General features: G+C 42.0%; 1 protein-coding gene across 1 annotated transcript in view; it reads left to right on the top strand.

The window, feature by feature from the left end:
* Positions 1 to 238: 238 nt before the first annotated feature.
* The window catches only part of ETF1 (eukaryotic translation termination factor 1), a 29500-nt gene continuing 15470 nt past the window's right edge, over positions 239 to 14268 (top strand). The window contains exons 1-2 of the mRNA XM_066272599.1: positions 239 to 380; positions 542 to 645. Of these exons, the coding sequence (XP_066128696.1) occupies positions 560 to 645 (86 nt within the window). The 5' untranslated portion in view covers positions 239 to 380; positions 542 to 559. The remainder of the gene's footprint in view (positions 381 to 541; positions 646 to 14268) is intronic.

Genomic DNA, 14268 nt, shown 5'->3' with positions numbered 1-14268 from the left:
CACCGGATTCGCCCGCTTCCTCCTCTCAGCTTGCCGGGCCGGAAGGAAGACGGTACTTCCCCGCCCCTGGCCTTATCTCACAAGCAGCGCGGTCTCAGCTGTAGCCAATTGGCAGACTCATTGTAGGCCGCGGCGCAGAGAGCCAATGGAAAGTCGCGGCGCGCGCAGAGCTTTCCCTTTTCCGCACAGGTCCCCTCCCTTCCGCCCGCCGACTTCCACTCAGCCCTTGGCGGAGGAAGTGATGTCACAGGCCCCATGTGAGCGGATTGCAACACATGCAGCTGCCTGGAGAGAGGGAGCCGGTGTCCTACGTCAGAGCCGCCGCCGCGGAGCCGCCGCCGGGGAGGAGCAGCTGCTGCCGCCCAGGACTGGGCCCTTAGGTAAGCCAGGGGGAGAGGATGGCCAGCTACCACCACGGCGGGTCGCACGGGGCGGGAAGAGGAGGGCCTCTCGGGGGTGGCAAGGAACGGGGCCTCTCTGCCCCAGTGGCGGCGCTAACTCTGTGGTCTTGGTGTCTCCGGGCTCCGCCGGGCCGCTCTAGGGAGGAGGAGGCGAGAAGATGGCGGACGACCCCAGTGCTGCGGACAGGAACGTGGAGATCTGGAAGATCAAGAAGCTGATTAAGAGCTTGGAGGCGGCCCGCGGGTGAGCCCTGCGTCCGCGTCCATCCCCCCCCCCCCGTGTCCTCTTGGTAGCCGGACCCGTAAGGATGGCCGCCCCCGCGCCGCATGGCCAGATGAGGAGAACCAGACACTAGCTAGCTCCCGCCTTCTGGACCTTTGAGTAGTTGTTCCTGACCCAGGGGCGGGGGTCTACGCGATTGGCCTGAGAAGGGTCCTTCCCCCGCTTGAGGGTAAAAAGGGCCTGGTCCTGGGGCTCAGACCACTCGACCCCCTCGTGACAGGCCACTGCTACTTTTGGACCCCTCCTAGGTCCTCGAATCCAGCTGCTTCCTCTTCGAGCTCCAGGTGCTGCCACCAAACTCGGGTGCTGTTGGGGGAAAGGGCTTGGCCTTCCTTTCCGAACGCCCTTCCCTAATTTACTCCCTTCCTCTTCCTTCACGTTCCTCAGCCAGACCTTGTTAAAATGGCCTCTCCTATCCAGGCCTCTGGGACTCGGTTGGGTGAAGTTTGGATGGGACAGGAAGGAGAAATGGTCAGAGACAATCTCTTTCTGACATCCCCTGCTTTCTCTGGGTCTTGCAACTCGCCCAAGATGACTTCTCTTAAATCCTCTAATTACTCCGGAGCTTCCTAGTTTTGTCTATTTGAGGACTCACCTATAAACTGAAAATGCCAATGTGTGCTGGCTGGGGTAGTAGGAGAGGTTTTGGTTGATGAATCTATATCTGTATATGCAGGAAAAATCCAGGTTATAGGTCGTTTATATGAATGGCAACAACAAGGGTCCCTTTTGGCTTCTCTGGAACTTCTGGGGTTAGAGGTGGCTGATGCTTGCTGAAAATCAGATTTGAATTAGGTGGGCTGGAGTCTCCTTTTGTAAATTTTGATAAGGAACTGTAGGTACATCCACTGTGGAAAGGGTAAACTAGTTTGAAACTGGCTTTATGTGCTTTAAAAAGAAATGTTTTTAATTACTCATTTGGGGAAGGAATGTCAGAGGTGTTCCTGTTTTTTCATTTATTTTTCCCCAGTCATAGAAATTTACTTATAGGAAATGGCTCAAAAAGAAACTGGGACGTTACATATTTGTGTCTGAGCATTCTTAGAACAGCAGAGTGACTTGCCCCAGGCCATTATGAAAATTCTCAGTGTAGGAATTAAACATTTTGGTTTTGGGTTCCAGCCCAAGTTTGTCCTTGATTGTTAGATTGGCAATTATGAGTAAGTTCTTAATTGTTACTGCTTTATGAAATAAGGTAAACTTAGTTCCATGGAGGGCCCAAATTCTTTGAATTTTATAGAATATTCAAACCTAGTTAATAATTTTGCAGGAATTTGAACACAAATAGTTTTTGCTACATAGTAGAAGAAATAATTATTCCCCAAATGTGTAAATATGTGGGGAGGGGGGGGTAATATAGGTCATGACCCATTATGATGCACTACCAAGAATTAGCCGAGTTCTTTTGTTTCACTGGGATCTTCTGTTGAGTTACTTGAATCCCTCAATTGAGTATGGCTTTTATAAGTTGCTGCTGTTGCAGTGTTTAAAGTTGGCTGTGACTTACCGATTTGTTCTCTTATTTAATTTGGAAGCAGGTTTACACATTAGCATTTGCATACATTGTATTTTCTGAAGAAGTCTAGACTATGATTAACACCTGTAATTTGTTGTCCTTGTGAAGTAACATTGAAGAAATAACACTGCTTAATAAGTAACAGCATTCTTTTCTACTGCTTCAGGAAGCTCATTCTTAAATTTCTTTCTAGCCCCTTGAAACTTTTATGCTCCCCTTTAAAGCTTTAAAAGTTTATCTCTTTGATTTGCAAAGTGCATTCAAGTTTAAATGAAGTTCTTAAACACAACTTTTCTTCCAAGTGCAGGAGTTTATAGACATTTTAGACTGGATTAAAGCTGTTTAAAATATCCGGGAGTAATCTTCTCTAAACAAAAAATGTGGTTGATAATCCTGTCCTGCTTTGCCTACTTTGCTTTTTATTCAGGATTTGGTTGCACCCTAAGCCCATGAAAATTTAAAATCTTGGCCCTCTCTAGGTATCAGTAAAGGAGACACAAGTTTATTCTGTTTGGTTCAGAAGTTTCCCAGGACATACCAATTTCTTTTCAGGACTAGCAAGATTGTATTTTTATGGCTAAACTGTGTTATAGTCTGACTCAGGTTATCATAATAGACACTGAGAATTTTTTTTTTAAATGCTTAAGGAGAAATGTGGTGGACTAAAAAGACAAACTGGATAGTAAAACAGATCGAGGTGTGCTGGTGTTTTGAGGCCAGCCTGGGTTTCAGAAGAAAACTGAGGTTGTATACAAGTGTGATTATTAGCACTAGATAGTGAAACTTGGTGGATTAATAGAATTGTTTGAGTTGAAAGGGGTGTTAAGTTGGGTGGGACATCCCTATTTAGTCATAGATAAGTCTGGGTGAATGTTTCTGTGTATGCTAGTAAAATAACCAACCAGTTCTTTTGCTATACACATAATGTCTCACTTAAAGTTAGTGGTAGTTTCTTCCCAATTTACAGTTGCTCCTGATGTATTCCCCACAGTTGGTTTAATGAGCGTAAATGTGGAACCAGGGCCATGTGAGGAGACTGGTGGTTGCAGGTATTCTGAATAAAAAACTAAAGCTGGTGAGTGGAAGGTGGGAAATTTTGGTTGTTTTTTCTTAATGTTTTGTGAACCAGCAAGAAGTAGTTCTAGAAATAGTTTTGGAAGCTTTACAAGTTTTAGGTAGTAAAATTATAATCAGAGCCTGTTCTAACCAAGGACAGCAGTGAATGTGATAGAGGAACAGACAAGGTTAAGTTGGGTTAAGCTGTGTCTGTAGGTGTTAGAAATATTTGTTCACTTATCTTCAGCCGGGAACCTTGTATATTTCAGACAGAATGAGGGCTTCATAAGATAACCCATGTTAGAAGACAGTGAAGTTTTTAAACTTCATTTGGGTGTTGTCTGTGGTCATTGGGAATTTTTAAAGCTTACTGGTTAGTTAAAAACATGTAGATACCTTGGCTTTGAAGAAAATAGAAATTAACTGGCTATATATGACTGTCTTTCCTGCCCCCAATAAAACTTTAGGGAGGAAAATTGCTCTCTTCTCTTTCAATAATACTGTTACCAGATGTGTATGGGGTTTTTACGTACCAAGCATTTTAATTCTTAGCGACACCAGCCGAGTGTCCTACAATTCAGTTCACTTCTGACAGTACCTGGAATCAACACCAAATCCCACAAGGTAAAAGACTCAGCCACACAAGACTGCCCTACTTGCGAACTTGGCCTTTCTTACTTCTGACCTTCAGGCTACAAATTGGGGGTTCAAATATTTGCTAGAAGGACCCTTGGAGCTCAGGGAAACACTTTACTTGTGTTTACTGGTTTATTGCAGAGTATAGAGTATAAAGTAGTGGTTTGCAACCCTTTATATTTGGGGACTGGTGAAAATAGTAGGAGAATTGTTTCAGGCACTGCTAAGGCAGAAATACCCTGAGCATAAGCAAATTTGACTAAGATCATTGGGTCTGTCCAAATGGTCAATAGACAGCATCAGGGTATTAACTCATTTACATACGCACGAGAAATTTCTGGCAGACTGGTCTGTGGAGCAGCAGTTGGAAAACACTGCTATAAAGGAAAGAGATTAACAGCCAGGTGAAGGGGATGTATAGGGCAAGGTCCAAAAGGATCTAAGTGTGGGCACTTCTGCCCCTGTGGAGCTGGGATGCACCTGGATTTACCAACCTAAAAGTTCAGTGCAGCCCTGGCCAGGTAGCTTAATTGGTTAGAATGTCATTCCCATACGCCAAGGTTGCAGGTTCGATCTCCATTCGGGACAGACACACGATTTAACTAGTGAATGCATAAGTAAGTGGAACAACAAATTGATGTTTCTCTTTTAAAAAAAGTTCAATACATCTTGTTCAGGAATTTTATAAAGCTTAATCTTCTGCACATTACTCCCTTGTCTCCTTCCCTGAGGCCCATGGATGGAGCTGCAAGTTCCAATGCTGGATTCACTTGGTCTTTCTGGTGACCAGACTCATCCTGAGGCTGTCCAGGAGCCCCACACTAAGTCTTATTAATATAAACCCAGATGTGCTCCATAGGAACTTAGAAATAACAAAAATAGTCCCATCAGGGAATTCTAAAGTTTTTCAGGAGCTTTGTTGAAAGCCTGGGACAAAGACCATGTTTATTTCTTATTACATTGATATATACCCCATGATAATTTTTTTTTATCTCCACAGAATTCCTTACATTGTGTTTATTAAAAGTAATTTTGAGAGATCATTGAATAGGTTTTGTAAAAATCTTGTAAGGCAGATAATATGTACAAATTGTTAATATATCTATAATTTAAATAAAGTATGTTAAATGTGTTTGAGTAACTTCCCCAAGTGAAAATCATTGATTAATAGAATATTCACTTAAATGATAACTTGGAATGTTCTCAAGGTGATGAATTCAAAAGGTAGTCAAGGGGAGAGGGGCAGATAAGAGTATATTTCAATGGTTCTCAACCTGTGGGTCGCGACCCCGGTGGGGGTCGAACGACCAAAACACAGGGGTCGCCTAAAGCCATCGGAAATACATATTTTATTTTAAAATATAGTGTATAATAAATATGTATTTTCCAATGGCTTTAGGCGACCCCTGTGTTTTGGTCGTTCTACCCCCACCGGGGTCGCGACCCACAGGTTGAGAACCACTGGTATATTTGATAGGGTGTGGTGGTGTCCTCAGTCCACTTCAAGTGTCACAGGCTGCCTGCCTCAACTCTGAACTTGTCCTAACAGCCCTTGTATTCTGGCATGGTGTTCTATGCACTGTGAACCTAATGAACAATTACTCTCTTTGAATTTCAACTCTTGACAGACTTCTCATTGTAATAGCAGATCCTTCCAGGAAAGGAAGGCCTACTCTGGACACACTCCTAGGGTAAGCAAAAGTACCTAATTAGAATACCATTGAAGGCCTATTGCAGTGTGTATTATAGGTGGCTGTCACCCACCTGACCTCTCCCCATACATACCAGTAGGACCCTTTCTAGTGTGCAAACTCAACTCTGGCCCCTGGTACTGGGAAGGTGTTCGATTGTGAGGAAATTTTAAATATTTTTGTAGCAGGACTAAGTTCTCTTTAATTGTATTTAAAAGTCAGAAGAAGGAATTTCCCTTTTTTTCCCTAGATCGGCTGCTAGAACTGTCCACTGAGAATTTGGGACAATAGAAATTTCTTCTAAGTCCACCTTATTCTCTAGGGATCTCAGGAATACATTCTGTAGGTGTCTCTTAATTCTTCAGCAGCCTGCTCTCTTAGTGAGGAGAAGAAGAAATTAGGGAGGTTCAGGGCTCTTCATTCCATCAGGTTAGAAATTATGAGGTTTCTCACTTTGGGACACCATCTTCGGAGAGCATAATAAAATTCCCTCTGATAGCTTTATCTTATGCCACTGGACACAATTACTTTTTTAGAGAAAGGAAGAGAGAGAGAAACAGACAGGAAGGGAGAGAGATGAAAAGCATCAACTCATAGTTGCAGCACCTTAGTTGTTCATTGATTGCTTTCTCTTGTGCTTTGACTGGAGGGGGGGCTCCTGCTGAGCCAGTGACAGCTTGCTCAAGCTAGCGACCTTTGGACTCAAGCCAACGACCATAGGGTCATGTCTATGATCCCATGCTCAAGCCAGCGACCTTTTGCTCAACACACCGGTTTTGGAGATTTTTTTTTCTTTTTTTAAACTTTATTGAGAGAAAGAGAGAGAGAGCGAGAGAAACATCAGTTTGTTGCTCCACTTAGTTGTGCATTCATTGGTTGATTCTTGTATGTCCCTGGCCAGGGATCAAACCCACAACCTTGATGTATTGGGACTACACTCTATCCAGCTGAGCTACCCGACCAGGGCACCACTGGACACACTTTGAATCCTTGCCTACTGTATATTAGAAAAGGAGAATTCCCTTTTTTCTTACTTTTGTCACTTTTCCTGAATAGGTATATTTTTATTCCTTTGGATCTAAATGAATGGAAGACCCCCCCCAAAAAAAAAAGTAATGCTTGTATTCTCAACCCTAAACATAGTTGAGTTTTAGTTAAGAGCCTTAATTTTACTACTTTCTTCTTGTAGATACAAAAATGAAAATATTAAAATAAACATTAAAGCTTTCTGTGTTTTAATCCAGGCCTTTCTCTCTTTCATCTACCTAATTTGTATGTAATGGGTGCCTTATAAGTCTTTATATGTTTGCTTTGTCCCTTTTTTTTTTTAACCCTCCAAGTCACTTTATATTTTTCACACATTTTCAGACATGTGGCTTTCATCCAGTGTTTATTTTGTCTTTATTCTCACTACCTACCTGGTTCAAAAGACTTGATATTTTCAGATGCCTGATACTGCTTCTTGTCATGCAGGTAACTGAGGATATTGGTCCTGCAAGTCTTCTGTTTTCACATTTTTTTTGATTCTCTACAGTCTCTTTTAGAGGAATTATAGTCAAAACAAAAAAAATTTTATGCCTTATCTATGGCCTTCTAAATTAGTTTTTCCCCAAACTTACATCTCGGTATATGAGAAATAAAGTCCACTAATGTTTTTTTTTATTAACCAGTCAGCTTGCAAGCTCATCAAACATCTGCTGTGAGTTGGACACTAGACACTTTGGAAGAAATGTGTAATGCAATGAGAACGTGATTTGACACATAACCTGGTGTGATAATAGGAACCATTTCTATCCCCATATTATAGTAGTAAGTACAAAATAACATGGTATATGTTGAGGGGGTGTAGTGTAAGCAGGTGGTTTGGGTCTTGAATAAGGTGTTGGATATTGTCAGAAACCAAAGAGATTTTGTAACTCTCAGGCACATTTCCTAGGAGAGGCAAGTGTTGTCAAAGAATGCTACTTTGGGCATTGATGTTATTTGGCTGATACAGTGGAGTGGAGCTGTAACTGATCTGCAACATTGAAATTGTAATTGAAATTCATTCTTGCTTAAAAGCTAGTTATCCTAAAATTAGATCCAAAAGCTTTGTGTTGGTTGATGGCTGATGAGCTGTCAGGGTATTGAAATATATAGTATAGATCAGCGGTTCTCAACCTGTGGGTCGCGACCCCGGCGGGGGTCAAACGACCAAAACACAGGGAGTCGTTCAACCCCCGCCGGGGTCACAACCCACAGGTTGAGAACCGCTGGTATAGATCATTTGCACATGCATACCTTGGTAAAGTTGGCATGACAGAGCTTATGATAGTTCCAACACAGTTTGCTTTTGGCCTAAATAAACTTTAGTCTGCAAGCAGTGAAAATGTACTTATTCCCAAACATTAATTCCTTATCACCTCTGGACATTTTTAGCTTTTTACCGGAGGAAAAAAAGAGTTTCCCTTTCTGGCACCTTAGGGTTTTATGACCTAACTTAAATGGATCCTTAGGAAAGACTAGGTTAGAGGTTCATAGCTGAGATGTGTTTTAATCAAGTAACGAAACTAGTTTTCTGAAGATAGATTGAATAACATACATTTTTGACTCCTTACAACAGCTCTGTGAAAAGGCTGTCACTATTTCATGGACAAAGAAATTAAAGTACAGAGCGATTACTGTTACAGCCTAGTAAGGTACAATGCTAGATTCTGCTTGTACTTTTCTAATTTCAAAGCATGTGGTCCTAGCTGTTATGTACCTCAGTGCCTTGCTCTTTGATTATTTCTTTTGTTGAGTAGAAACGTCTCCCATTCCCATCTGAAAAGATGGCTCTTGTCCAAGGAGATTTGCAATTTACTAGAAGGAGCAGGTGTGCTGAGACCCAGGAGCAAAGATAAAAGGAAAGCAGGCATTCAGTTTGCAGTCTCTCCTAGGAAAAACTTGGGTACTGAACATGTTTGTTCTTAATGAGCGTCCATGGTGAGGAAAAGAACTTGCTTTTAAATCCATCCTTAGAAGCTCATGGATTAAAAAAGATTTAACAGGAAGGCTGTGGCTTTTTTTTTAATGGTACTGGCTTATAGTGGTCAAGATTTTCATTTCTAGGGTCCCATATAGAACACTGGTAAGCCCTGGCCGGTTGGCTCAGCGGTAGAGCGTCAGCCTAGCGTGCGGAGGACCCGGGTTCGATTTCCGGCCAGGGCACACAGGAGAAGCGCCCATTTGCTTCTCCACCCCTCCGCCACGCCTTCCTCTCTGTCTCTCTCTTCCCCTCCCGCAGCCAAGGCTCCATTGGAGCAAAGATGGCCCAGGCGCTGGGGATGGCTCTGTGGCCTCTGCCCCAGGCGCTAGGGTGGCTCTGGACGCAACATGGCGACGCCCAGGATGGGCAGAGCATCGCCCCCTGGTGGGCAGAGCGTCGCCCCTGGTGGGCGTGCCGGGTGAATCCCGGTCGGGCGCATGCGGGAGTCTGTCTGACTGTCTCTCCCTGTTTCCAGCTTCAGAAAAATGCAAAAAAAAAAAAAAAAAAAACACTGGTAATGAGTACCTAATGCTGTTTGTGATTGATATCTCCTGGCTTTGCACTGATTAGAGAACACTAGAGAAATTTTCCAGCTTCTGCTGCTCCCTGGTGGAATATTCCACTAGGTTAATTTTGTGAAGTTGTCATTTTTTCTTTAAGACACAGTAAATGTTGTAGAAAAAAATAACAGTCTGTCAGATATATACTTTTTGCTTTGGATAACTGAGAAATTGTAGTGTTTTTGAGGTTAACACTAAAATGAACCTTTCTGCTGCAAATTTTTGAGACAACTGAATTATTTTGTCCTGTAGGGTAGAGGCTGCTTTATGTTCGGAATTAATCGTTTATTCATTTCTCAAATGTTTGAACATCCAGTATGTACTAAAATGATTTCTGCCTTCAAGAAGCTTGTATAGGCCTAGTGTAAGCAACGTGTTGTTTTATTGGTACTTGGTTGGAGAAAAAACAGGTCACATCTTTGAAGTGGTTGATTCAGGTTTTATCAAAATACTGAACCCATGCCACAGCTGTAGGATAAAGCCACTTAAGCTTTTACATAGTATGACTATTTAAAGTTTTAGCAGGGAATGAAAAATAATTTTTTTATTGATTTTTGAGAGAGAGAGGAAGAGACAGTGAGAAGCATCAACTTGTAGTTGCTTCAGTTTAGTTCATTGATTGCTTCTCACAGGTGCCTTGATGGGGTGGGGTGGGGTGTTCAAGCCGGCAACCTTGATTTCGAACCTGGGACCTCAGCATTCCAGGTCATCACTTTGTCCACTGCGCCACCACCGGTCAGGCAAGAGGGGAATGAATTTCATTCCCTTATGATAAATTACAAATAGTTTCTGGTGTCCTGGCCATATTATTTTGAACCAAATTTTTGGCTCGGCACTTTTGTTATGTTGGAAGACTTGGCAAGTCCTGTAATCCTGTAAAGGTAATCACCACTTACCACAAGGTCTTCTTTTTTCACTTTCTTTGGACTTACTCAGATTCAAATAAGAATTCAGCACCACCTAACAGTGCCCCTCCCCCACTCCACTTCTAGCTGTGCTATGATGATAATTCTGTTAAAGGTGGGCAGGACACAAGGAGCTAGAGTTCCATCTAGTTACCATTTAGTCAGTACTATCTATTCTCCACACTAGGTATTTGATATATTATCTTGATAGAATCCTCATGACCTTGTAAATTGTAAAGTAAGTAGAAACTAGGGCCCAAAGGGATTTGTATAATTTGCCCCAAGTCACAGAGGTAGGGCATGAACCCAAATCTGATTCTAAAACCTTTGCTCACTCATAACCACCTTCCTGTTCTATTCCCATATTAAACCCATATCAAAAGGATTGCTATTAGCCTGACCTGTCAGTGGATAAAGCGTCGACCTGGAATGGTTCAAAACCCCAGGCTTGCCCAGTCAAGGTACATGTGAGAAATAACTACAAGTTGATGCTTCCCATCCGCCCCCCCTCATTTTTCTCTCTCTTCTCTCTCTCAAATGAATAAGTAAAATCTTTTTTTTTAATGATTTTAGTCTCAAAGTTTAAATTTAGCTTTGTTCATGTGGTAAAAGAAGAAAAATGCAAGCCCCACGATAAATAAAAAATAAGGCAAAGGTAGTAAAAATTGGAGAGGAGCTGATTTTCAGCTGGTGAGGTAATGTGGCTAGCTTGTCAACTTCTAGAAATGATCTAACAGGTTAATTTAAGCTTTGTGAGCTTGAAAAGGGTATGGTGGCAAACTTAGCCATCCATATCCCGGGCACAACCCAGTCATCGAACATTGATGTAAAAGCTTCTTGGAGAGTATATTCTCTAAATCGGGGGTAGTCAACCTTTTTATACCTACCGCCCACTTTTGTATCTCTGTTAGTAAAATTTTCTGACTGCCCACCGGTTGCACAGTAATGGTGATTTATAAAGTAGGGAAGTAACTTTATAAAATTTATAAAGCAGAGTTACAGCAAATTAAAGCATATAACAATAATTACTTACCAAGTACTTTATGTCAGATTTTCGCTAAGTTTGGCAGAATAAATCTTTATAAAACAACTTACTATAGTTAAATCTATCTTTTTATTTACACTTTGGTTGCTCCGCTGCCGCCCACCGTGAAAGCTGGAACGCCCGCTAGTGGGCTGTAGGGATCAGGTTGACTAGCACTACTCTGAATCCTAACTAGAGAAGATAGTTAGCAGTCTTTAAAATGTTTCTGGTCCTAACCTGAGAGTAATTCTATTATGTTTGGATGAAGAGATGGATGGCAGTGCATTTAATGGGGAAGGGAATGTTCTAGCTGGAAGAAGTTGGACATCTCTTGAGCCTTGACAGTTAAGTGATTGTTAGTGCTATGGTGGACTACAGCAGCTCACCTGCAGCAAGTAGGCTGTGACTTTATCTTTAGGAGGGGTGGACCTGGCCAGTTGGCTCCGTGGTAGAGCCTCTGCCTGGTTTTTGGAAAACCAGGTTTGGTTCCTGGTCAGGGCACACAGGAGAAGCGACAATCTGCTTCTCCACTCCTCTCCTCCTCTCTGTCTCTTTCCTCTCTCTCTCTTTTCCTTTCCTGAAGCCGTGGCTCAAATGGTTTGAGCAAGTTGGCCCCGGGCGCTGAGGATGGCTCCAAGGCCTCGCCTCAGGCACTAAAATAGTTTGAATGCCAAGCAATGGAGCAGCAGCCCTGATGGGCAGAGTATTGCCTGGTAGGGGTCTTGCCAGGTGGATCCCGGACGGATCCTGGTTGGTCAGTGCATGCAGGAGTCTGTCTGCCTCCGTGTCTCAATTTTTTAAAAAAAAGGGGGGGAGAGGGGGTAGAATCATGGAATATCTCTGACTTCAGCTGGGCAAGACATCTTGCTTAAAGGTGTATATAGAAAGCAAATCAGATACATTGATTCTCAATCCTAGTTGTGTGCTAGAATTTATCTGATTCTATTTGAATCTATTTAAAAATCAAGATTCTTCTTACCCACAGTCACCATCACTCTCACTTTCCCTTTTTAAGAGCTATTGAATTAGAATACAGGCAGGGGAGATCTTTTTGTGTCTGAGTTAATTTGTTTTTGGTGTTTGCTTTTAGAAAGTTCTCCAAGGATTAAGGGTACTCATGCAAATTGGTCAGTGGGCAAACTTGTTGGAACATTTTTTTATACCTACCTTTCTAAAGTGTCCTTGAGCATTATTGATGATGAGCTTTTTCAAAAGATATTTAAGGTCAAAAAGTGCCTGCTACATTTTCTTGTTTGCCTGTCATTCTTTTTATTTTAGAGAGAGAGAGAAACATCGATTTGTTATTCCACTTATGCATTCATTGGTTGATTCTTGTAAGTGCCCTGGCCAAGGATCAAACCCACAACCTTGGCATATACCTGGCCAGGACTGCCTATCCTTCTTATGGATGACCAGAAGGCATCCAAAGGCTGGAACTCCCTAAAGTTACATACCACCACCACCACCCTCCAGGCATTGCTCTAATTACTTTGAGTTTTCTTCCTTCTTAGAGACCTTTCAGTCTGGCAGTTTGGGTGACCTAATAAATGTTTTCCTGTTCATAGTGTTCAGGGGCCATAAAACCTTGTATTGGATGAGTAACTTGTACTATTCTAACCTCCCATCCTAGGGAGACTTTTCCTTCAACAGTCTCTTTAAGAGTGAGGGAAAGAACTATCAGTTTTTTGTTGTTGTGTTGGTTTTTTTTAGAGACAGAGAGATAGGAACATTGAGCTGTTCTGTAAGTGCCCTGACCCGGGGATCAAACTAACCAAGCTATCCAGCCGGGGCTTAATTTTATTATTATTATTAATTGATTTTTAGAGAGGGGGAGGGGAAAGGGAAGCATTCTTTGTTGTTGCACTCAATCATGCTTTCATTGGTTGCTTCCCATTTGTGCCCTGACCAGAGATGGAACCCACAACCTTGCCATTTCTGGAAGACACTCTAACCTACTGAGCTAACCAGTGGGGCATGTCAGCTATTTTTTAAAATTCTCTTCCTTCCCAAGTTGTCTAGTTTTATTTACTCTCTGTATTTAGTCTATTTACAACTACTACTTCCTGTCTCCCAGCTGTTTTATTTCTCAGAAGTTAGATCTCTGCATGGAAGCATTGATGAACCCTTCTTAGGGAAAGTGTCACTATAATTAGAGCAAGAAAAAATCTGAGAGCAGAGGTCCCCAGAAGCCTTATGTTAACACGTTGTATATTGTGTCCTGCTTTTTTGCCTAGTTTTTATAACTATGTCACTGCTGTCCATCATAATTCACTGCCTCTGGAATGAGTGCCTTTGATTGTGGGATACAGTGACAAAGCAGAAGAGTGGATGAAAACTGAAGATTTTAAAAGGGTGTAATTTGTATAGGTAGCCAGCAGCTCCTTGGCTTTATTTCTTGTTTTTCCCTGGGGTTGTCACTCTAAAATTAAATATTCAGCTTCCTTGGTGTTATTTTGGTGTTTACACAACCGGTTTAACCACTTTGATTGGTTTGCCTATGGGGTAAATGAGTGTTTATTTTGTATGGAAACTTTCCTGGAAAAACTTTACTCTGCTTTATTAAACCCAAGATACAAAACACCACAGACTATAAAGTAGCCTTTACATTTCTAAAGTAGAAGCCATGCATTTAATACTACTTAATTTCCTGTTCACTAATCCGGTGTCTTATAATAAAGTTGAATTCAGCAACTTAAAGTTACCTCCAGAAAGTTTTCCCACAGATGAGATAGGAAGAGTCAAGTCAAAAGGAAAACTAGTGAACGGTAATTTTTTTTTTTAATTAATTTTTTTTAGTTTATTCATTTTTAGAGAGAAGAGAGAGAGGAGAGAGAGAGACAGGGGGGAGGAGCTGGAAGCATCAACTCCCATATGTGCCTTGACCAGGCAAGCCCAGGGTTTCGAACCGGCGACCTCAGCATTTCCAGGTCGACGCTTTATCCACTGCGCCACCACAGGTCAGGCTTGAACGGTAATTTTTTGAACATTAGTCAAAATTCAAAAGGAGTAAGAGGCCAAAATTAACTGGAGTAGTGATTCAGATTTAGCAACTTGCTAGAAATCTGTCAATTTTTTTGACGAGCTGCACTTCTGAACCATGTTTTGAGTACATTCCTGTAACAAGATTTTGTTCTTAAGTACATATTTTCACTACTCTGTCCCCTCTAGAAGTTATTGGATGTGAGTGCA

Source organism: Saccopteryx bilineata, chromosome 4 (assembly GCF_036850765.1).
Source record: "Saccopteryx bilineata isolate mSacBil1 chromosome 4, mSacBil1_pri_phased_curated, whole genome shotgun sequence".
Lineage (NCBI taxonomy): Eukaryota > Metazoa > Chordata > Mammalia > Chiroptera > Emballonuridae > Saccopteryx > Saccopteryx bilineata.
This window is presented reverse-complemented; position numbering and strand designations above follow the sequence as displayed.